Here is a 26,465-nt window from a genome sequence, read left to right as displayed (position 1 = left end):
TGGCATAAGGAAGGAATTAATTTTTTACTTCTTCCCAAACCAGAAAATCCTCTAGTAATTATAAATTAGCTGGATATACAGTATTCAAGTACTCATAGGATTACCCATGTGCTAAATTATTTTATTTTTTTTAAAAAAGGAAGAGAATGAAAATGTCAAACATTAGCCACATACCTCTCAGAATAAGCAGAATAGAATTAAAACAGACTCAAGAAGAAAGCACTAATGATAGCCCATGAATTTTGGAAATCACTTTCTTATATATACACTATGCTGATAATAGCCAAGCTTTAACAAGGTCTTTATTGGTAAGTGATAAACACAAATAATTTTATTTGTGAAGAGTAGCAATTAAGTAAAAAGTGGTTTCACACTAATATTAGCCTCCTAAGAATACCTAACAGGATATATGCACATAATAATACATATCCAGGGAAGAAGAGATTGAACACAACAGCTAACCTGAAATTTAGCTACACAACTGGAACTGCAAAAGTTGTACAGTATTCCATCAGGCATTGTGGCTTGATACTGAGGTAAAGAGTTTCGCTTACAAAATTGGCAAACAATTCCCAAACCTAAAAGAAAAATGTAGTATACAAAAATAAATAAATGCAAATTTCCAGATTGTAAATGACAAGCTAGCATTTATTAGAAGTTCAGCAATGGCTGAGGCTTGAACAATCACTTATTCCTACACAAGCAGCCTTTTTAGGCTTAAACAAAACAACTTCTAGTTATGCATACTTTCCTAGATAGGGCAATAGAAAAAACTATAATTAACGAACAAGTTTTTTGATGACCAAAATCAGTGGGAATGATATGTGTAGCCTAGACTTTCCAATAAATGTACATTTTTCACTGTTACATTGAACTAATTTTAAATACAAAACACACACACACACACATACACACACACTTTGTAGAGTTTAAGAGTTTTTCTATAAACTCACACTGTTTATATGGATACCTAATTTACATACCTACCTATCAGACTATCCTCTTTTAAGGTTAAGGATACTAGTGGGATTCAGCCGGTTCACACTGGTTCACCCGAACCAGTTGTTAAATTGCCCAACCACCCTGCTATCAAAATGGATGCTGGGTGCTGCAATGGAGAAACAGACAACGGAGTGGCTGGTGCGAGGGAAGGAAAAGGCCACTTTCTCTCTTTCTTCTCCCTGCTCCTCTTCCCGTGTCAGCAGCTCCCTTGTCTGTTTCTCCATTGCAGCACAGCACCCACTTTGATAGCGGGCAGGTGGGGGGGGGGGATAATTTAACAACCAGTTGGCCCATGGTCAAGTTGGCAGTCGCAAACCGGTTAGATTATCTGAATTCCACCCCTGGTTAAGGAACACTGTATGGATTAATGCATAAGTTAGTTCTACATTAAAAAGTACAAATTAATTACCTAAATCATGCAACTGTTTTGTTTCTAGCAAAGCACATCCTTATGTACAACCGATATTTCTGGTCAATGTACAGTAACATTAAATATCAGAATATTAAAATACATTCAAACCAAGAGCGGAGTTACCATTAAGAACAGTCTGAAAAATCTGTAGCTGGCGGAAAACATGAGCTCAAATGTTAAAACTTCATGTTTTAATTATATTAATTTTTTGATTTAACTTATACGAGTCATATTCCAATAATGTAAATATAATGTGGACATCAAATATCCTCTCACAAGAAAACCAGATAGAAGAAACAAGTGAAACAGAATTTCCCTATTTTGGAACAATATTTTATCTGTTGAGAGAGACACCTCACCCCTTTCACTTACTTTGTGATTTTGCATATTTTGATTTGTGTGTGTTCATGCATGTGGTTGAGCAGTATGGCTCCATATGTCCATTAGTTCCTATGCACTGTGTCATGTCAAAAAACCTGCACTGAGTTGTGCAACCAGTACAAGTAGTTAATTTGCCATATTTCTAAAAAGCAAATAAAAAAACAAAAGCAATAATTATAATTATATCTGATTTAATCTCATTCAACAAGCATGCAGGAATTTATGTATTGTTTCCCAATGCTACATATTTGCTAAACTTTTTATCAACGTACATCTGAGTGTTATTCACACTTACTTAATAAAATTGAAACATACAAGGGGATGAGGGAGCACATCGCATTCACATCCATGCCTGCTGCACCTCAATGTCCAAGCATGTGACAAAACAGATTGGGATATATGCATGGCTAATGTAGGTTTAAATTTAAGACCAATTTCGTAGACCATTGTATTTATTTTGTACAATGACAATAAAGGCTATACTAAGACACTTAGTTTGTATGGGTATTTTGGGATCTTCCTTTCATGAATAACTGAACTACTCTATAACTGTGTTCTTAACAATAGGTTGCAGTGGGCAGCCTTGAAATGAACTGTTCAGATGTTGAGAAAGGGGAAAGCAATCTAATATGTGAAAAAAATAATGAATGACAGAATCAGCCATAAAGTCCAAGTTAAAATTAAATGAAGTTAACTTGTGTAACATCATTTTGAAACTGAATTCTAAATGGTATCTAGAAATTTAAAACTTTGAATATTCTGAGTGCTTATTTTCTTACCTCAAAGAAAGAAGACACCCAGATTTGCTTTTCTCAGCTAGAGAAACTTCAACACCAGTTATGGTTGCAACCAAATGGTAACTCCTTTCAGCTTCAGCTTTGTTACTTGAAGAATATATCACTAAGTCTTATTTTAGTTTATTCAATATTGTTCAGCAAAAACCGTTAAGCACCTTCACAAAGAGCTCTGGATGCTGCTTAAACAACTTCATGAAGAAATAGAAAACACTCAGAAAAAAAATGGTTGGATATTAAAGTTACTTGATTAGAATGGTAAGTTCCTCCCCCCTCTAAAATATTTACTTGTAAATGGAAGTTGCGTGGGGGTTCTTTATATTTGTTGCTGAAAATGAATACAGGCAGGGAAATACAGATGGCTGCAGTGCAGATGGAGTTGCTACAAAATGTGGATGCTTTTGAAGTACAGATTCTGCTTGAAGATAAGCAGTTACTTGTGAAGTGCTGAATGTTTGATTTGTCTAGTTGACTTTCTCCACCTCCTGTTATATTTTTCTTTTGCTATTTCTCCTTGAACAAAGGCAGGAAATGTTTATATGTCTATATGCAGGGAGCAGTGACTCTCTTTAAATACAAAAGAAATTGATAGCCATATGCACATGGAATCATTTAATTAATTTTATAAATTTGGACACACTTATATGCAGTTTATTTTAATGAGCAGTAATTAATTACTTCAATATAAATTACTTTTTTATCCTAGCCTGCATAATGGACATATGTATATACGCATGCCTGCAAACACACACAAACTTGCATACGGAGATTCACAGGATTTGTTTCAGCTAGAATTAGCAATGTTACACCAACAAGGTGGAAAAGGTGGACATTGGACATTGAGATTCCTGCTATCTTAAGATTTCTTTCATAATTAAAAACCACATTATTAAGAATCTTGAATACTTCCCTTTAGGTATGTTAAATTATACTTCTATCAATCTCAACTAGTTGGAAGGTACTATACAAGAGAAAGTAGTTTTAAAGAAAAGTGCCCAAAATTGACCTACTAAAATACATTCCAATATTAGGGGTATCAAAGATTATATTGCTTATATATAGCAAACAAAAGAAATTAATTCTATTAAGTGGATATAACTTTGTATTATTTGGAAAGGACGTTTAAAGAATATGTCTGAAAACTTCCATATAGATAACAGGCAAAAGAATGCTTTAGAGCAATAACAGGAAACAATTACTCATAATAGTCAATGTAGGATAATGATTAAACTGCTGGGCCAATGAATGGGGAGAACTAGGTTTTAGTCCATTCTTGGCCAGCCATTTAGGCTCAGCCCGACTTACCTTTCAGGGTTATTGATGTGAGGAGAAGTAAGTGGGTATACTACCTTAACCTTCTTAATAAAAAGGTAGAGTTGATTAACAGGAATCTAATTAAGAAAGCCCAGGATTTGGTTTGCTTTGTTCTTCTTTAAACACTTGTCTGTTTTACGACTTCAGTTGCCAAGACTCTATTTAATTTAATCTGTTTATAAAAATAAATTCATTTTGCTTTAAGATTAGTTTGTTTTCTGAACATGGTTTTTGGTTAATGAAAAAATTTAGCTAAGGGCATCTATACTATAACTGTATAGTCTAATAAAAGCCTTCACTGGCAGCTGATACACCAAAACAGACTTTTGATTTATAAAGAGTACCTTAAAAGATGGGGAGGTCTGATGATTTTTAACAAGGAAAACCTAGCAATGGAAAACAATAGTATTTTATAAATTAAAAACTGATGAACCTGAATTTCCAGATATTCTTCGGAATCCTTTTGTGTGGTTGAAATTTCTGTATTCAATGCAATTCAACCCATCAATACATTGGGAAACTTTTCTGATAGGGGGTGGAATATAGGTACAACAAGCTTGTACTCAATCCGGATAAGACTGAGTGGCTGGTGTGTTTCCCTCCTACTAATTGGCCAAGTTTTCCATCTCTCAGGCTGGGGGGTCAAACAGTACGCCCCTCAGACAGGGTTCGCAATTTGGGAGTCCTCCTGGACCCACAGCTGACTTTTGAACACCATTTGTCGGCTGTGACCAGGGGGGCATTTGCCCAGGTTCGCCTGGTGCACCAGTTGCGTCCCTACCTGAACCGGGAGGCCCTCACAACAGTCACTCGTGCCCTTGTGACCTCTAAACTGGACTACTGCAACATGCTCTACATGGGGCAGCCCTTGAAGAGCATTCGGAGACTTCAGCTTGTCCAGAATGCAGCCGCGCGAGTGATCGTGGGTGCACCTCGGTTCACCCACGTAACACCTATCCTCCGCGAGCTGCACTGGCTGCCTATTGGTCTCCGGATACGCTTCAAGGCGCTAGTCGTCACTTATAAAGCCCTTCATGGTATTGGACCTGGGTACTTGAGAGACCGCCTACTGCCAATCACCTCCACTAGACCGATTAGATCCCACAGATTAGGCCTCCTCCGAATTCCATCCGCCGGCCAGTGCCGACTGGCGACTACCCGGAGGAGAGCCTTCTCTGTGGCTGCTCCGACCCTCTGGAACGAACTCCCCGTGGGGATTTGAACCCTCACCACCCTCCAGGCCTTCTGCAAAGCCCTTAAAACCTAGCTGTTTCGACAGGCCTGGGGCTAAAGAGCTGTTGCCCCCGTCTCGAATGGTATGACTGCTGTGTGTTTTTAAATTATGTATTGCTATGTTTTGTCTTTCATTTTTTGTCTGTACTCCCCTTCCCTGATTTGAATTGTGAGCCACCCTGAGTCCCCTTTGGGGGAAAAGGGCAGCATATAAATATAATAAAATAAAATCAATCAATCAATCAAATATAAAAGATCATTCACTTGTCTGTGGTCTTTCATGCTGCATAAACCCAACTGACTATAGATTAATTGACAAAGCAGAACATAACTTGGCATAGCCTTCCTTGATTTTGTGGAAGTATTAATTCATGCTGGCTGGGAATGTAGTTTAAAACATCTAGGGTGAAACAGCTTGGGAACGACTGGCTTTGCATGTTATGAGAATACAGTACTTTGAATCAATCTTTTCTACTTCTGGGATACAGGAGTAAAATTTTATATCTTAAGATCTGTAAAGCAAAATGAAAAACCTCCCTTTTCTGCAAATGTGGATGATGGAAGTATAATGTCATTTATTCACCACAGGGTTGAAAAAACCAATCAGCAGAATCTTGGGGTTTATTCTTCATTGTAACTTCTTTAGTCTACTGAGTTCCGCATCTGTTCTGAAAAGGCACTTGGGGGACTAAAGAGTGGAGATTTTTAGCATGAAGTAAAACTTCAATGTTTATTTCCTAAATAGCATTACTCTCTTTTCAGCCACATGATTGGAGCATTTGACATGGTTGTTTTTTTCTGAGAACAGCTTAGAATACTTTAAAAAAAACTTTTTTTCATTGTGTTGCTGGGAGTGAAATTTAGGACTTGCCTTTAAACCTAGCTATTCTCTGCCAGATTATTGGCCTTCAAAACACCATTTTGTATACACAATATAAGTAAGCCAATCCTATTTCTCATGTTCTGAATTTTTTGTTGATCAAGGGATGCAAGATAAGACTTGGCATTTTTGCAGGAAAAAATGAGCTATTAGCTCTTTTGATGGTTCTGAAGCCACCTTTTCTTTAGTCTTCGTATAGTCTAGACTTCTGCTAACAGTTGTTCACCTCCATAGTTCACCTTCCAAATTAGAAGATTACAGGTAGTCCTTGATTTACAACAGTTTGCTTAGTGACTGTTTAAAATTACAGTAGCACTGAAAAGATAACTTATGACCTTTATGACTGATTAAGATATTTTGTAAAGATGGTTTTTCACACTTCTGACCGTTGCAGAATCCCCATGGTCACACAATTAAATTTTGAATGCTTGGAAACTGGTTCATATTTATGATGGTAGCAGTGTCCTGGGGTCATATGATCAGCTTTTGCGAACTTCTGAAAGCAAAGTCAATGGGGAAGCCAGATTTACATAGCAACCAATAACTTAACAACTGGAATGATTCACTCAGCTGTGGCAAGAAAGGTTGTAAAATGGGGTAAAAATGTCTCACTTATCAATATAAATTTGAGGTTAAATTGTTGGTCCTAAGTCAAGGACTATCTGTACTAACCGTTAACCACACCTTAAAACCTAATTCAGTATTAAAATCTCCAGATTGCTGAGAAACTACCAATGGTTAATTTGACACACACACAAACTGCTTTAGGATCACCAATGCTGATCCAGTTTGCAAGATCGTCTATTTACTAATTCAGATCTATGAGAACTTTGAAATTTTTCTCAAGATCAGCAACAGATTACGTAGTCAATTTTTTTACATGGGCTATAATGAGTTCTGCACTGATTTTTTCAAGCTGAATTAAAAAAAAGAAATCAGTTCTTTTCTATCAGGTTTCCTGTGACACCAACTTCATTATTCTGTTCAATTAGAGTGTTAACTATATTTATATGAATCACTGAACAACATCTAGTTATTATAATAGTCTAGCATAAATAATCTCAAAACAAAGGCGGACAACTTGCAGAGAACAGCCTATTGTGCAGATTGCGCCAAGTTTGGGCATGTTTAGACATGAGGCCAGTCTCTCTAGCCAGAGAGCAGTTTCTTATCAGAAACTGGTGCCAGAGCTCAGTGAAAGAATGTGAATGTTTTGTCTTTGTAGTCAAGTTAAATATGATGTAAATCATGTAATACTTTCTGCAGTTTATATATAAGTCTCAGAAATGAAACCTTTGCCACTCATCCAAAAAACTCCCAAACCTATGAATTTCGATTTGCCATTACTGTTATTTGGATGAAGCCCAAAAGACCATCAAACTGTTATTTTTGATGATGAATTGAATTAATTCCTTTTCCCAAGAAAATGATTGGCTATGGAAGTTCTTGGCTATGAATATTATGTGTGCATGTGACTTCTCAAAAGTTAATTTGAACGTCATCTTTTCACAGTAGAAAAGGTATGTATTGTTAGCCTATCTTGCTAACATTTAAGAATTGTAGAACATGAAACTACTTTTGAAAAGAACGTCTGAAAAATACAATTGAAATAAATATGGAGATATGATGGTCACTGCACTTAAGCTTACCCTACACCTGCATTCAAAAAGTGTTGTCATTTTGTGTGTGAATGGACAGTATGAACACGAAAAAAAGACTGCATTCACAACGAATGGCCAAAATGTACTTTGCTTGTTCCAGCAAAAAAGAATGTGATAAAGATCCATTTGTTGACCCTGAAAAAGTTTTTATTCCTCTTTTGCACATCAAATTTAGACTTATAAAAAACATTGTTACTGTATAAAACAGGAACTGGTTTCAATTCTTTGAAGATCAAACTTCCCAGGATTTCTGATGCTAAATTAAGAAAACATTTCTATAGATCCACAGATAAGAAAACTGGTATTAGGATGTTAAAAATGATGAAAAGTTAAGCAATATTGAAAAATCTGCCTGGCAATCATTCAAAAACAGTATAAAAATCTTTTGGAAATCATAAGGTAAGAAACTATCATGAAACAGTGACCCCTTAAAGTTGTACCAAGCCTTAGGATGGAAAATTTAAAATTCATATCTTCAACTTTTCCCCAGTGTTATGAGTATTCAATGATGAAATATTGGACAAATTTCATTGGGATATTTCAAAAATTAAAAGTGAAAGCAAGGCAAGTGGAGTTCATATTTGGCTGACTAATGCTGGACCCTTAGGAGAGATATTCCTGAAGTGAAATTCAGCAGAAAACCATTCACTGCTTTTTTTTTTTTAAAGGCAAATCTCTGTGCTTTTAACTCAATTGTGAATATAGTAAGTTATTACCAAAACCTAAGTGGTGTGTCGCTCAAAAACATGGCTTAATAGAGAATTTTGAAATCATTCAAATTCAGCACAAAAGATATTTCAAGATTAACCACTTTCAGTTTGTGGGACACAATTATTATTATTTTTTTGCTACAGTATTATAAATTTTGATGTCCTTGTGTTCAACCCTTTCTAATACTTTTCATGTTTGTATAGGGCTTCCCTAAAATCTTGTTCACTTTAAGAAACTTATCACTGATTCTTGTGTACAGATGATCACTAAATACAGCCTCACTTGCCCCCCCTCCATGGGTAGGGTGACTAGGCGGCCTTGGAAACGCAAAGTATAAAGAAAGAAGCTACTTAAAGAAGCAAACATTTTCCTTGATTCAAACCTCAAAACCAGGTAGAGCTCAACCTGACAGTGATTGCACTCAGATATAAGCCATCTTAGTGGCAATAATATAGGTAGATAAGTCTTTAAAGCATTCCTATGACTGACATTCCTATGACACTGCATAAAACCTCTTCTGCTTATCTGAATGTCCGTCACTAGGGACTTGGGTTATCATATCTATAAAATAATCCAATTACAAGAACCTTAGGAATGTTCTTGTATCCCAATGAGAATCCAATCTCCTGTTATATGAAGACAGAATCCAACATTACAGAAATGGGGTAAGTCCTGAAAAAAGGTAAATTATCAAGCTGAACTTCATATGAAAAGGAAGCATTTTTTTTCTTGCTGCACATGCTGATCTTCCGTTTAGAGCTTTCTGTATTATTTTCCCATGTTGACAACTCAAAATTTACTACTTTTTCTAAGAATCTACTTCTTATACATATTCCAATTACTTACATAGTCAGGACTTTTTCAACATATAGTGAAGTGAGTTTGTGAATTCATTCTCATCAATAAGACTAAAGACTGCAGTGGCACTTTATCAGTTGTACTTTTTGTTCTTAAGGAAAAACCTTCAAACTCTTAGTTAATAACTTTTTCAAATTGCAAGACTGAAGTGACTGGGTTCATTATCTTCAGTAAGTAGTATAGCATTAAAACAGAAGAAACTAAGCTCAGAGAGAGCAAATTCAAAAATCTTGTAACGTGCAGTTCCAAACATATGCTGGGTCTTAATTAAGAACTGTTGATGAAATGTGATTCAGAAACTGAAGAAAAGATTGTTTGATTAAATGGATGTAGACTTGAAACAGTAGCAGAGTAACAGAGATGGGAAATGTATAAATGTCATGAACAATTTTCAACAGAAGACCATTAAATTTATTCCAAATATTATATTCAAAGAAAAATGATACAAGATGTTTTATTGTTGGTATTTTCTTTCAGACTTCATTTGTAAACTTAATTATTTATTCCTTAAACGCTGCTGGAAATGTAATGAGGTCTATCACTTTTTCCGTATTTCATGGCAATGCTGTAAAGCTTAATGATTTTTGGAAATGATCAATATTAGAATTAAAACATTTTTTTAAAAGTTAAAGTACCATTTCATTAGTTAAATTTTACTGAACTATATACTCTTTCAAGTATATAGAATATTTATATATGTTAATTACTGCAGGGATATTCATATTCTCATTAATGAAAATGACTGCTTATTTCCATCTTGAAAGAATGGCGAACTGAGTTGAGGTACTATGTTTTAATGTTGAGAATAGTGTTGTATCTTAAAATGTAAATATGATGTAGAATTCAGTTCTAACTGAAAACCATTCCTGGACCACAACTTAACACAATGGTTTGTGTACTTTATCCAACATTGGCTTTCTATAGTTTTTTTAGGACTATAGTCCTATAGTTCCTATTACTATTTCAATTTATACTGGTTAACCATGTATTTTTTGTTAAAGTTTAATAGTGATTTAAGTTTTTTTAACACAGTATTATATATTCAGTAGTTAATAATTGATTGGAAAGCTGTAATCTCCATAGCATTTTATTTTATACTTATTTATATATTCTTTTATAACTTTTCCCTTGCAATTTTATTTGTTTTCTCTATAATGTGTAACTTTTGAAAGAACAAAACCTTTGATTATCAAATTTCAGATTACTTACCTCAAAGGTGATGCTTCTAGTAGCAATCCAATTTAGCCATCAACTTCTGAACTGCATGCACTTAAGAATGGACTCACCATAATTTACATTTTATCAAGACATCATTCCGTGACAATAGAGTTTTCCTACCAAAGGTAAATTCTGTCTTGTACTTTTATACTACTCTGTATGTTCCACTTTTAGAGCTAAACCCCTCCCTTCCATTTGCTTTTTATGTAGACTACATTATACTGCGTTGCCTCTTGCAAACAGGTAATCCTCGACTTATGAGCCAAGGTGGCGCAGTGGTTAAATGCAGCACTGCAGGCTACTGCTAGATCAGCAGTTCAGCGGTTCAAATCTCACTGGCTCAGGGTTGACTCAGCCTTCCATCCTTCCGAGGTGGGTAAAATGAGGACCCAGATTGTTGGGGGCAATATGCTGACTCTCTGTAAACCGCTTAGAGAGGCCTGAAAGGCCTATGAAGCGGTATATAAGTCTACTACTGCTATTATGAAAATTGAGCCCAGTTGTTAAATGAGTTTTGCCCCATTTTACAACCTTTCTTGCCACAGTTGTTAAGTGAATCATAAATGCATGCCAGTTGCCAAGTGTCCTAATTTTTACCAGGTGACCACGGATGCTGAAACAGTAGTAAGCATGAAAAATAAAGTCATAAGTCTCTTTACTCAGTTCCATTGTAACTTTGGATTGGCAATAAAGGAATGGCTGTAAGTTGAGGACTACCTGTAGTTTATCTAGATCAGGGGTATTCAACCTTTTTATACCTACCGCCCACTTTTGTATTTCTGGTAGTATTCAAATTTTCTAACCGCCCACCAGTTCCACAGTAGTGGTAATTTATAAAGTAGGGAAGTAACTTTACTTTATAAAATTTATAAAGCAGAGTTACAGCAAACCCCTACCGCCCACCATGAAAGCTGGAACGCCCATAGTGGGCGGTAGGGACCAGGTTGACTACCACTGATCTATATCATAAACTGCTGCTCAAAAACTCTCTTGGGGACCTCACTACTATTTTCAAGTATTCAGCTAAAGTCCCAGCACAGGGTATTTGTATTCTTACTTCTCTACAATAATAATCTGTAGAAGAAGTGACAAATAAGTGTTGTAAAAAATTATAAAAGGCAACCAAGATAAAAGAAAGCACAGGGGCTGCTAAGTACAGAAATATATTCCTATATCAATTTCTCCACTGCATACTGGATACTCTTTGAGTATTTCTACACACTGCACCAATTACAGCTTCATGCATTGTATGAGCAGCAGTTTTTAGAAGTGATGAATAAATTTTAATTATTGTAGTTTTTGATAATATTTGTTTTTGCTAATCAACAAAGAATAGGAATTTAAAAAGAACTTGTGATCACTAAAGGAAATAAATAAATACGTTTTTATTATGGAGGTTTAGTAAGACGACTAACAAAGGTTGCAATATAAAATTAGCATTCACAATTTATAAAAATTGCAACAACCTGTTTTTTTAACATGATTATTTATCTCCCTGATTGTGAGGAAGGACGAACACATAGGAACTTATTCACATGCTGTTATATGTTAAGAGATACCAAGCAGTTAGTTTTAGGAAACTTAGCTGAAATTGTTTGCTTTTTATATGATATTTTTTCTATTTTTCAGAATGTATTGCATGTATGTTTATGTACTCCAAAGCAGATAAGTTTCTTTGGCTTGGAATGTCAGCCCCCGTAATATATTATAACAATTTAAATAATAATAATAATAAATAGCTTTCAACTGAGGAACAGTACATTTAAATGTTATAGACCATTAAATAGTTGATTATCAGATTACCATTGTTTATAAAAATTAAGTTTAATCTCTTGCAGGATTTTATGAGGATAAAAGTGCAAAGGGCAGGAAATACTTTGCTATAATTTTGTGGATGAAGAACAGGATGAGTAGGTAAATATATTTTACACATTGCAAATATCAGACAAAGCCTGTTTAACTTGCAATATTCAGGCGCATGATAGCTTTAAACAACTTTATGTTCGAATAAATACACTAATGTTTACAAATATAGAGCAAAACATTTTCCCTCATGAAAGGGGCTTTATTGAAACATCATGTTTTCTCGGATGCAATATTCTGTCCTATGCATAGAAAAAGATCAGCAGTGGTAGAAAAGTCAGAGAAACAAAAACTGAGTGATTTAAAAAGGGTAATATTATGTAAATAAACCTTACATAATATTGTAAATCAAGTTTTCAATCTTGAGACAGGAGTACATATACTGTATATATACCTATCATCAAGCTATTTCTTTTCAGGGCAAGCAATATTATGTAGACAGGGTTAAGAAGTATGAAGCCGAAGAAATTAGTGGCATGAAATCAGAAAAGATAATCTAACTAAATATAGTTTAAACCAGCATATTCAATACACTTCTCTGTATCTTTTATCACATCCACACAAATTCACATTCTTTAAATTTCTTCAAGTATCCATTAATTTCACACAATCTCAACTTCTTTGGCATTCCTCTCCACCTTATTTACTTTTCCTTCATCTATGTATTTATTCTTATTCTGTCTAACCAATTCAACATTTATTTGTAATGATCAGCAATCATTCTTGATCCCAATTCTTCTTTTTAAAACAGGCAGTTCTTAAAAGTATTTCATTCCCATTCCATTCTACTTTTATCTCTTGATATAATTCTCCCCCTTGCATATAAAAAAATGGCAAAGCCATGCTCTTTCTTAAAGAAACCACTTCCTTCTTTCAGGAAACATAACATTCCTTACAAGTCTCCCTCCATCTAACTACCAAGATTTGCCCAGCTATATTAAAAATCTTGCTACACAAATTAATTTTCTTGCTCAGTTTTTGTTGCTGATGTACAGCTTGTGATTTATTCACTATATTCCCCTTGTGAAACAATTACCTCAATATACATTTTTATAAAATAAATATAAATTATCATGATTATCAAAATGAATGCTACCTACAGTGCAGTCAGAAAGTATTCAGACCCCCTTCACTCAGTACCACATAATGACAAATTGAGACAGAATTTTAGAAATGTCTGTAAATTTATTGAAAAGAAAAAACTGAAATATCACATTAGCATAAGTATTCAGACCCTTTGCAACAACACTCAAAATTTTGCTCAGGTGCCTCCTAGTTCTCTTGACCGTTGCTGACATGTTTCTACACCTTGATTGAAGTCTACCTGTGGCAAATCAAATTGATTGGACATGATTTGGAATGGCACACACTTCTCATTTCTCTATATAAGGCCTCATAGCTGACAATGCGTATTATAGCAGAGCAAAAGGCATGAGGTCAAAGGAATTGCCTGCAGAGCTGAGAGACAGGATTATTACAAGGCACAAATCTAGGGAAGGCTACAATAAAATTTCTGCTGCACTGAAGGTTCCTAAGAGCACAGTGCCCTCCATAATTCTCAAATGGAAGAAGTTTGGCACAACCAGGACTCTGCAAAAAAGGCACCTGAAGGGCTCTCAGACTGTGACTTGAACTCTATTGGACATCTCTGGAAGGGCCTAAAAATGACTGTCCATTCACCATCCAAACAAACTGAGGTTAAGAGGATTTACAAGGAAGAATGGCAAAAAATCTCTCAATCAAGGTGTACAAAGCTTGTCGCATCATATCCAAAGACTCAAGGCTGTAATTGCTGCCAAAGGTGCTTCAACAAAGTACTAAGTGAAGAGTCTGACTTCTTATGCCAATGTGATATTTCATTTTTTCTTCTTAATAAATTTATAGACATTTCTAAACTTCTATTTTCATTTTTTCATTATGGGGTACTGAGTGTAGATTAATGAGAAAAAAATAATTTTGACAACTGTCGAATCAGGCTGCAGCATAACAAAAGTAACAAAAATTAAGGGGGGGTTTGAATATTTTCTGAATACATTGTATTCCTTAGCGTGTATCAAATATATTTGAACATTCTTTCAGATTTTTCTATGGTACAAATTCCTTTACTCAACATCAAGTCAGTTTTTTTGTTTCACACTTGACGTCTACTCTTCCTTGCCCCTCAGAAAGCAAGACAGATTTGTGCAAATATCAAAACAGTAGCAAAGAAAATAAGAAATATCAAAAAGAGAAAGCAAGCAAGTAAGCTAGAAGCAGCAGCCAAAAACTATAAATAAGAAAGATAATTATGACCTACCTAGCCATTTATGTAATAGTCATTTCCCATTTATGGTTCATGGACTGTTTGAAGCATAAAACTGTGAAGGTGCCAGAGAACCAGAAAAACTATTATATTACTATTATATTATCTTTTCCTAATAGCCTGAAGTTATTGTCAGAAGAACAGAAATGATACATTCTTTTATAATTATGAATAAAATGTTTCAGAAGAATAGTTTTTACCCTTCTCAAATGATATCAATATCACAACACAAAAGGAATATTATTGTATTTAAAATTATATTTTAAAAACAAGGTAGTTCTTCCTTAAAGGGACATTGCCATTTATAGAAGAGGACATTTTCTGAATTTTTATCAACTCTTTTGTTCACATTTATAAAAGTCATCTGTTCCTGTTTTTTCCCCGATTAAAAAATTCAGCATTGGAAAGAACTCCTCCTGATTCCACAAATTTGCCTTTTGGATCCCCAAAAGTGTTGTATACTTATTTGAAAGATAATCAGTTCTGAATTTAATATATATGTTCTATTTTAGCTAAAAGATATAGACCTGTCCAGATCCTTATCTAACCAGATCTAACTCCGATCAGTATTAAATAAGATCAAGTACCATCTAAATTCTAATAAATCATAATTTAACTTTATATTTGATATTTTCTGATTTATCTAAGCATACATTTAATTATAAATCAATTTAATATACCAACATGATTATTTTAGGATCAAATAAAATTATGCAAAATATTATTACCATATTTTTTGCTTAAACAATTTTTTTGTTTAGAAATATATTTTTGTTTCTATTATTTTTCAACAATATGTCTTTTCCAAAACAGAGAGAAAAAAATGTTCACATCAACGTTCCCCAAATTTTTATTGATATTAATATTTGTTTTACAAGGATCATGAACACTTCAACATGTAAATAATAAAATAAAATATACTTCATTCCAATTTGGACCAGTAACCCATCAGATTGCCAACAAATTATTAAAAGCTATGTTCTCAAATCTATAATGCCTTTTTTATTCACATGTATAACTTATGCATTCAAAGTATTATGTAAAATATGTTTCCTGAATTATGAAAATGTATTTAAGTAGGCATGCATACTCACTATATTGCCCTTAGTTGCTAAAGACTTGCCGTACTAAAACATAGAGTATATGATATATGAAGCACTATCTTATTCCATAGTTTTTGGAAGAGCTATGAAACGCAAATAAGGAATAAAAATAAATAAGGCTACAAAAAAGTTTCAATATCATTTCCACTTTTCTTTTCTTTTTTTTTACTCCATCCCAAATTTAACCATTTTAACATTGGAAAGATTTAATCAGACAAAGTTTTACCAGGAGTTCTATTCTATCTTTGGGGTAGAAGCACTCAAAGGATGCTTACTGAAAAAGTACTAGAATACGGTATGTTTCTAAAAAATTCAACTAATTAAATTGTTAAACGTAACCCACTAAGTAATTTAAACAAAACCTGACTAAGAAAACTGTCCTAAAAACCAAAAGGAAAAGGAGCTGAGCACAAGGGAATTCATTCTGTACAGTATGCAATTTTAATAGCCAGAAAAGTAAGGAGGCCTATATTGCTTTTTCTCAAAGATACCTAGATTTTGTCCTGGACTTTCAAAACTGTTTATAGGAAGGATATTTAATGTCTAATTTCACTGACAAAATAGGATAAAGTAACAAAACTGTCTACTCAAATCTTACCTTAAATAAAACATCTAGCCCTAACATTAACCAATATTTTTGGTGCCATTTTGGCTTCACTATAATCAATTCAGGTAAAAATACATGGCCAATTGAGTTCCTGGTATAATAAATTGAAATTCTTTACATTATTTCAATTTCAGAAATTATTTCAAAATTCAGAAATCAGAACAGGATTATGTTTTAAATCAGGGGTGTCAAACTCGTGTTGTCACGGTGGCATCATGTGATGTATCGTGATTTTTTTCCCCTTCGCTAAACCGGGCGTGGTCGTGGCCAGCGCGATGCATCCGCCTGCAGCCCGCGAGTTTGACAGCCCTGTTTTAAATAAATAATAATTAAATGTAAAATAAATCTTTGCAATTTAATTTACATGTATGTATTACTATAGCAACTTTAAATGTTCATTTTAAAAATAAACCACAATCCAGGATTTAATGTCCTAATACCAAATATGACATTCATTATACTACATAAAGCAGAAAATCTAGTAAGATAAAAATGATCACACATTTTCAGGTTTTCCTCCCTAAATGCCCACTCATTCAGAAACCATTCAAACTTATGATGGCAGCGAACAAGTGGTGCCTCCAACCCATCTCTGTACTCATGATTGCTGCTGTGTCCTTGTCATCATTTGATTATGATCCTGGCACTAGGTACTCGGCTTGCAATTACAGGTAGTTCTCAATTTACAACCACAATTGAGTCCAAAATTTCTGTTGCTAAATGAAACATTTGTTGTGAATTTTTCTCTGTTTTACGACCTTTCTTGCCACAGTTAAGTGAATTACTGCAGTTGTTAAATTAGTTGCAAGATTGTTAGCTGAATCTGGCTTCCCCATTGACTTTGCTTGCAAGGTGGTCGCAAAAGGTGATCACATGACCTCGGGACACTGCATCCGTCTTAAAAGAATCAGTTGCCAAGCATCCAAATTTTGATCACATGACCATGGAGATGTTGCAACAGTCGTAAGTATGAAAAACGGTCCTAAGTAACTTTTTTCATTGCCGTTGTAACTCTGAACGGTCACTAAATGAACCATTGTAAGTTGAGGACTACTTGCATGATGTTGCAGCATCCTATAGTCAATGACTGCCATTTTCAACCTTCTTTGCCTGCTTCTTACAAGCATGTCAATGGTCAGAGATTGCAAATGGCAATGTCCTTGCTTAATGACCCATGATGATTGAATGTCACCCCATGGCATTGCACCTACAACTGAATCACTTAGTAATGGAAATTCTAGTCCAAATTGCCAATGTTAAGTGAGAACTACCAATAAGTAATTATTTCCAAATTCTTAAACTAGAGTTGATACCCTCATTTATTCAGTGAACGATAACTGCAACAAAGGGGGGGGAGGGAGTTCTAGTTCCCATGAAAACTAGAATCAGCCAACTATAAGAATGCACATTTCTAAATTGGATGGTCTAATAATATGTCTCATTTTACATTCCTCTTTGCGGAATGATGCCTATAAAGTTGGTCCTTGAGACAATGCTAAATGTTGGGTCATTTCTCAGACGAATTAAATTAAAACTCAATTCCTTTTGGCAGTTCAGTATGGCTTCATGGAAAAACAGAGAAATGCCTTATTTGGTCTACAACTCTACGGCGTCATTGAGAAAATGGTCAATGATATGTAGTGTGTACAATCCCACTGGCTAAAAAGCAGTGCTGTCCTTACTTCTCATACATTCCTGTATAACCATGTCAAATGCAGAATGAAGTATGCTTTAGTTTACAAACATCTGAGCACTTTTCTCACATGACAATCATAATACAAGAAAACCTGATAGTCCAAAAAGAATAAACAACCTAGAACAGTGGTTTGGAAAGCTATTCTTAAAAGCTAATAAGAATGAAACTGAACAAGACCAAAGTGAGTTGGAACTCAAGCAATTACTTCAAAAAAAGTAATTTGTAAAAATGTATTTATTAACAAATATTAAGTAGGAACAAATATCGCGAGTATCAGTTCTAGTTTTTTCTTACTACATAAATATCAAATATTTGTGCAGCTATTTAATACAACTTTTATAAAAGCAAAAGGCAAAATCAGCATTTTTATAGCTTACTGTATTTAGGAGAAATTTCAACTAATTTTCAAAATAAAGCCCAAAAATTTGAAATAATCATATAGCCCTGTAATGGCACTCTGTTATTCTATTACTGAAAACCTCTCAATATTTAAACATTTTTTAACAATGTTTTAAACTGTAACTAATGATATGTTGAGTTTTAAATCAAACACCTATGCAATTAACATTTTTTCATATAAAATTTTAGCTCATATTAAATCTCTTATGCAAAATACTACGTAAATCTAAGGGTACTAAGATTTTATCCTACAACCTACATAAAGATGATTTAAGTTTAGCCTAAAGAGTCACTGATTTATTAAATGATTCTAAACTAAGTTATTTGAAGCTAACAGATTTTCATATATAGAGAGATAAAAGAATAATATAAGTATCTCCATATAATATTATTCATATACTATAATGCTTGCTTGTTTCATTGGGGCATGTCAGAAGCATATAAAATCAACTACATGCCTAGATATTAACTGCAATGGAAATTTATGACTTTCTCTTGTGGTAAGATCCAATAGTTGCTTACAGTGAAATATAGAAAATTTATTCATTAGAATAGCTTCTGAGAATAAGCAATAATAAAGGAAAGTAAGCCTACTATATTTCACTATAAAACATACAACCCTATTGAATTGTAATGGTAAAATATATTATCCACTGAAGTCAAAAAGCACCAGAAAAAAGTTACCATAACAGTGCTTAATGACAACTCAATGCAGTTTTTTTCATTTTATAGATACTGAAATCCTTCATCCCACTATCACTTACATATTTAAACTATTTTATGTGTTATTCTATCCCATATAACTTCCAAATATAGATCCCAAAGTTAAAAAAAAATATCAAGGATTCGAATACTAATTTAGAATGGCCTCTATACATATCAAATGACCTCACTCTTCTGAAAACATATGGGATAATATGGTAAAATAGCATGAAGTATCTATACAGGTGAAAAAAATGTACAAGTCACAATAAACTGAGATACAGAATTATCATTTAACCACATTTCATGTTCACTTGGAATTTCTGCAATGCATGTTATTCTTGTATCTTTTGGGTTGCTTCATGAAATCTTATTCAAGGCTTCTCCAAGTTTCTCCGTGGCTTCTCTGTATGCCTATCATTTTTAGTATCTTGGATAACCTATTTTGCCCCTTTTGTTTTGCTGTGTAATAAAACAACAAGGCCTGTGTTATGTTTCTAAAAGTGCTGGTTGCATATTATCAAAAATATAAGCAGCATCTCAACATTTCGAACAGGATAAATTATACAGAAATTCTAGGGTATTTTCACTCACTGTAATGTATCTTTAAAAAACTAGCTAAAAATTTTCATTAAAAAAAACAACCAGAAAATCCTTCATTTAAAATAGGATCTTCTAAAAAGTATCTTGAAAAAACATTGTACTAGGCTAAAGTTCAAAGATTACACTCAATGCAAAAGGAAGTTTCTGTTACAGAAACTTTCCTGACCTCCAAGAATCTATGCTTCCAGAGAAGAATCTTCTGAGGATCAGAAAATACTTTGGAAAGAACTGGGATACAGGGAAGCAGGAAAAACTGGATGGAATAACTTCAGGCTACTGAAACTAATCCCCTCCTAGAGATGTAAAAACAGAAATATAGCACCCAAAACTTCAGAAAACAAAAACACTAACAGTGTAAGCGCAGCTATATTGTTGGAAATTATTGGTTATGATGTCTAGAGAGCCTGCTGTAGAAATTTAGTTGTGACAATTTAGCTTCAAAGTTACAGATGAACTATTCACAGAAAGGGGGACACATTCAAAATAATAATTGCATCTGGAAAAAGTCAACTACTGCTTCTCTTTCAAGATCCTTGGTGAGACACGTGCAGGTAGACAAAACTTGTAGGGTAATAGGGGTTCTTTTTTTTGTATTCATTTCAAAACAACTGGGAATTTCTAAAATAAAGCACATAATTTCTAGGTTGTGATAAAAAATGAAACCTCACTTACTGTGAATAACAGAATGCTATAGAACATAGTTTTACTGTAAAAAGCAAAATAATAATTTACGAATCCAAGGGAAAAGAACCTATGGAAATACTACTCCAATCAGTATTCACAACATATTCTTATTTTGTCTTCATACTTTAGCAAACATGCTTCTAAATTAACAACAAAAAGCACAACGCTTGACTGAAATGATACAATCTAACTGAAGATTTTACAATGTGTTACATAAAAGTAAATGTAGAAGTTACCTGTTTATATTCACTAACACAGCTTTGGCAACAGAATCTTTTCGGCTCTCCATCAACCATAAGAATATTGTTTGCTGCACCTTTACTTGGAAGGTATTCTCCACAATGCTCACAACAATTCATGATTAAACCATTTGCCATTCGGTATCGATTGAAGCAGTGATCACTACACAACTTATGAGTCATGTTTTTAAAGCTAACTTCATGGCGTATCTGAAAGCAAAAATTTAGTTTTATATGAAGATCTACTTTTATTTTAATAATGAATTTCAAGCATAACTTTAGATTAATTGTTTAAGCAACCTTGGAATCTGCCATTTCAGAAATAAAAGCTTACACTGCCATTTAAAGTATAGATGTTAGGCACTTTAGCTGTATACAAAATTCATCATATAACAATTTGGAAAAATCCCTTATGTTAAAAAGGAGATGGCACTAAGTTCTAACCTTCTGTTATAAAGATTATAATGACAAAGGACATGCTGCTTTATCATCCCTATGTTGAGTCACTACAGAAATTAAATAGTCCTGTAATTATAGGTTTTTTAAAAATGTTAATCATGATAATGCATTTATCAGTTACCCAAAATTACATAAAATTTCATTAATGATGTTCACAGATGTTAACAAGAGTTTACAAAAAAAACACAAATGTAAGAATGCCCTTAAATTTCAATGTTCAAACATAAAGCTACTTGCTTTTTCTCAACCTCTGCTTGTCCTAATAGTCCTTATTTTCTTTGGACAGCAAGCAATTAGCACAACTTTGGTATACAACTGATTTTCCTCCCTCTGAAAAATAGACTATGTATTCTTGCAGATACAAAAGGTGTGTTTGTGTATGTGCGTGGGGCTGCATGCTCAAATGTTCCAATTAAGAAATATTTAAACATTTTTAAAACAAATCTGAAATTCTCACAGAATTTCCAAGGGTCAATAGGATGCTATACTCATTCAGCTATAGAACTTTTATGTCTTCTATTTAGTATGAGTATTTGTCAAGAGATGTAACGTGATACCGTGTTTCCCCGAAAGGGTCTTATTTTCTTTTGACCCCCAAAATAAGCACTTGGCCTTATTTTCAGGGAGGTCTTTTATTTTTGAGGTGCAGGGAGGGCCCTTAACCACTAAGGGAAGGGACGTGATAGCTAAGATTTGCTCATGGATGGCAGGGGCATGTGGGTATGTCTGTCCCACCCCAGAAATGATAGAAACCGGCTGCGCATGCATTTAAATATTTTCGGGGAGGGCTTATTTTGAGGGTGAGGACTTATTTTAGTGCATGCGCTCAGAAGCTCGATTGGGCTTATTATCCAGCGTGGTCTTATTTTCGGGGAAACAGGAACTCCTCGTGGGCAAGGAACCTTAACTAAATAATCCACTGTTTTTCTTTAAACAATGATATAATTATATCAATAGTTTCTTAAGCAACTCAAATAAAACTTATTTTAGAAAAAAATAAGTGAAAAATAGCAAACAAACCTCAGTTAGTTTGCCACAGATAGTGCATCTTGATTTATTTAAGATTCCTTTTGAGGGATTCTGTTTGTCTTCATAGAAAGACAGACATGATGTACTGCAAAACTCCTGGAAAGATTCGCTTGAATCAACCTGAGCAACAATAGTTCCTTTCATTGTTGTTATGTCTCTGAAAAACAAAATGATTATGTCTTAGTAATTCAGCAACCATTGAATGTTTTTTCTCAGAAATTTCAGCTCTTAAAAAAAAACCTAACAGATCTTTATGAATGTAATATTCAATTTCAACAGAAAATAGTGTACTTCTTAACAAGAGTCCCTGTTTCTATTTATTGAAAAAGCAATTGTGCTACAAAAAAAATCAGAGGAAAACAAATATAATTGGCCAAATACTAAGTAATTTCTATCATCCTGCTTTTATGAAGCTTTTGACATGTTTATCTTCTTGTACTTATGTAACAAGATATAAACCCCAAACAACCTTCTTCCTCCAACCCCTATTTATCCCCTTTTATGTTTTGATATTTGTATATACAAGAAGGAATGAACTATCAATGAGACAGAAAGTATCACAGTATGTTTTGTTACCAACTTTTGAAGTGATACACTGGCAATTCTTGATTATGATTGACATTTTAAAAAAGGGAATATTGCTTTTGAGGTAGAGACATTGGAAAAGGAATGAGTTCTTTCAGCCAGTTTTTCATTTCACAATTAGTAATCAGAAAACAATGATGGAATGAGATAAATTAAGAGATAAAAATGGTGACATAATAAATGTCACTACAAACAAAATTATTCCTTTATGTTTTTCCTATTTATTGCTGATAAACATCAAAAATCAAAAGATCTTGCTTTTCTATTTACATGTATTAAATAAAATAGATAAAGGTCAAAGGCTGCACAACTATAGGCTTGTATGAAGCCCAACTTCATAACCACTTAGTTTTTTTTAAACAAAATCTGAATGCATCATAATTATTACAGCAGTTTTAAATAAGAATCTTAATAGATCACTTATTAATATAGGTAGCTATAGAAATAAAATAAAAAAACTTCCAATTTGACTACTAGTTTACTTTAATCACTTATGCAAACCAATTTCCATTTAGAAAATGTGACTTTTTGTCCTTAAAAAAAAAAATTAAAACAGGGCACTTTTCACTTATACACCTATAACTTACAGCCATGCTTATGTCTACATTCACTATTAATTTTAATTGCAATGAAATGTCAGAACAAACGATAGCAACTATAGTAAGTTATTACTACCCAATAACAAACTTTACTTCTTAACCTTTGCCCAGGACTATATTACTATGCAAACAAATGATGAAAGAACATAAAGTATCTCAGTTGTCTCTTAAATAATAAAATGGATTTCACAAAGTTATTAGAACAATTAACGGGACTATAGTTTTAACAAATATGATCAAGAAATAAGAAAAATCCTTACTTTTTACACATAACACAGAGTTTCTTTGGAGCTGGTTTATGTGAAAATGATGAAAGGCAAGTAGTAGAACAAAAAAGATGAACAGATCCTTTCCGCTGATACGCAGTCTGGCCCTTCTGCAAAGGCTTTTTGCAGTTAGCGCATGTAACTTTAACCTGCTTTGAAGGTTGTTGTTGTTGTGCAGGTGGTTGGAAGACTTGTTTGGGAAGAGATGCCACAGGAGACAGGGAATCTACACCTGGTTGCTTCTGATTCCTTGGAAATGAAGCTGACTGAGATATCCAGGAATCTTAAAAATACAAAATGAAGAAACTGGATGTAAACAGCTTTAGGAAGTTTACAATGGCAATAGGCTGGCATTAATCTGACAGTAAAGCACAATATTGCATTGCTAGTGCAGGTAAAAACTACAGAAATTGTTTAACTGTTAACAGTGAATTGAACTGCACTAATTTCTATATAGCCCTATTTAAAAAAAAACTCATACAAATTGCAATTGAAGATTATAAATCATGGTAACTTTGAGCATATTACTGTTTAAATCAACATTTCAAAAACTTTTAAAATATGAATTTTTCCTATGTAAAATTCTTGTCCAAATTTAACATGATACTACAAAGCAAATTAAACAATATTACTTTTGACAATGGCCTGAGAAAATAAGGGCAACATGGAAATGATTTATTGGTCATGTAAAACAAATATCCTCTAAGCCTTAGTTTAAGAAAAAGGATAAAGCTTTATATTTTAATTTCCATTATTGAAAAAAGGACTGTTAATTTCCAAAGAAGTTTCAAGTTTGTCTACTTCCCTAGTGCCTTACCACATCTTACAAAGGAATAATTCAGTATCTGAAAAGCATCTTATATTGTTTACATTCTGTATTTGTATTATATACAAGTAATGAATACTTACCTTAAGTATCAGCAAGAGGATTTTAAACTACAAATCTTTACTTTTATTTTAACTTGAGCATACTTTCCATAATTCAGTGTTAGCTCCCTGCTTTTGGGAATACCTTTTGACTTGAGGTACATTTTTTTATATCTCTGCAACTGCAGTTCAGATGTAGCATGTTAATTTCATTCCAATTTAACTTTGACTTTAGCAGAATATTATATAGGCAGGTAACACAGTACTGTTATTACCTTTGAGATGGTACATATATAAAGAATCTTGATTTTCTTGGGATTTTTTTAGTGTTGATGTAATACTGTGTATGCTCTCACATTAATATTACTCATAAGGTTAAAAACATCAATACTTCCCTTTTTATTTTTGTAACTATCAGCTATTAGTTCATGCAAGCAAAAGTATCAGGAAAATGAAAACAATTTCTTTTGGTGGGCTTCTAAGAGATAACAAAAACAAAACAAAACAACGCAACACTTATAGTAAGCTAGATAAACTTAAAAGTGTTAACTGTTCTCCTTGGTCTATATATTTACTTTTCAAAATGAGATGGCTCGCATATAAATGTACTAAATAAATAAATATTTCCAAAGAATATGGGTATAAAAAATGTGAAGTAATTTAAAAAGCCTCTTTCTCTTCTTTTGGTTGAAGACAATGTGGAGCTAACTTTTTGGATAACAGTTGATGACAACATTTATTTTCTCTGAGGAAATGTAATGTCATTGTAATGTTCCAAAAAATATTTCACAATCATAATGTTAATTAATTTTTTAAAATCTGGTTAACAAGCAGCATTTATCTAAACTACTACATTGCCTATCTGAGATAAGAAACTATTGAATGGAAGCTGTTCTGAAGTTCTCAGTGATGGTCAGGAGACTCAAAAACATTTCTTTTCTGACAGAACACTTGAGCTGTTCTGAGTTTTGTTCCAACAAAACACAACCAACTTGAAACATTTAAGCAAAACATTTCAATTGGTGCAGTTCTGTTGTGTGGGACATTGAGATACTGCCTATTTGATACATACCTCTTTTATTAACCATATCCACAACTCCAATCTCTAGCTTTCAAGGTTATTTTTATCTTCTATTAAAAACCATTGCTTCGTCAGCATTTTCTGCCATTGGTTACATTCCAGTAATTTTGGTTCCTTTATTTAGTATTGCACTTTCTTGCATAACAATTGATAATGCAGTCAAATTCTACTCATGTGGCAAAAATATAGTTGTATTTTCATCTTTTTAACTTTTAGTAATGATCACCTCAGTAACATCACATCTTCAGTGATGTTTGCACAAATTATTTTGCTACATTTGCAAAACCATCAAACAATCATGCAAAAAGTAAAGCAGATATCATATACCTGTCCTAAAGAATATTATTTAAAAGCTAGTGATGCTCATGAAACATTGGAAAGTTTATATGTGAATGCACTGAAAAATAATTGTGTGAAAACTGCATTTTTTGCTGTGGTTTCAGGTATCTGAAGTTGATAACTGTAGACATGAATCTTACTAGGCAGAGTAAATGATACCGCATACAATTGTTGCCACACTGTGGTCTCTATTTTGTGCACATGCAAAATTTAACATCTAGTCTCTACCCCCAATAATTCCTGGCATCTTAATTATTTTGACCTTAATGCTTTCTTTGTGTTTACTTCCATCACACTGAAAATAAGGAAGCGCACAGCAGAGAAAAATGGCAAATGTTTGCTCAAAGCTGAGACCCCACTGTTGGGAAATGCATTGGAGAAGAAAGTATATGGCCTTCAACCCTTGATGGAGAACAGCATCAAGCTCAAAAATTAGCTGGAACCTTCATTGCAACCCTGTAAGTGTATTTTAGGGTCTGCGAAGCAACACTAAGCAAAGCATTATCAATAGCTACTTTGAGAATGTAGCTACAACTACTACAGTTCCACAGCTTTGAGGAGAAGAATTGCCCCAATGC

General features: G+C 33.6%; 1 protein-coding gene across 4 annotated transcripts in view; it reads right to left on the bottom strand.

Moving 5' to 3' along the window:
• Positions 1-26,465, bottom strand: part of ZMYM2 (zinc finger MYM-type containing 2) — a 76,238-nt gene that overhangs the window by 35,808 nt on the left and 13,965 nt on the right. For 3 of the 4 annotated variants that reach the window (XM_032219544.1, XM_032219546.1, XM_032219545.1), the window contains 5 exons: positions 23,595-23,883; positions 22,142-22,307; positions 20,660-20,872; positions 1,787-1,937; positions 463-578 (listed from right to left, as the gene is read on the bottom strand). In XM_032219544.1, coding sequence (XP_032075435.1) covers positions 463-578; positions 1,787-1,937; positions 20,660-20,872; positions 22,142-22,307; positions 23,595-23,883 — 935 coding nt within the window. The remainder of the gene's footprint in view (positions 1-462; positions 579-1,786; positions 1,938-20,659; positions 20,873-22,141; positions 22,308-23,594; positions 23,884-26,465) is intronic. The other variant, XM_032219547.1, reaches the window with a different exon arrangement.

The sequence above is a fragment of the Thamnophis elegans genome, chromosome 6 (genome assembly GCF_009769535.1).
Source record: "Thamnophis elegans isolate rThaEle1 chromosome 6, rThaEle1.pri, whole genome shotgun sequence".
Lineage (NCBI taxonomy): Eukaryota > Metazoa > Chordata > Lepidosauria > Squamata > Colubridae > Thamnophis > Thamnophis elegans.
This window is presented reverse-complemented; position numbering and strand designations above follow the sequence as displayed.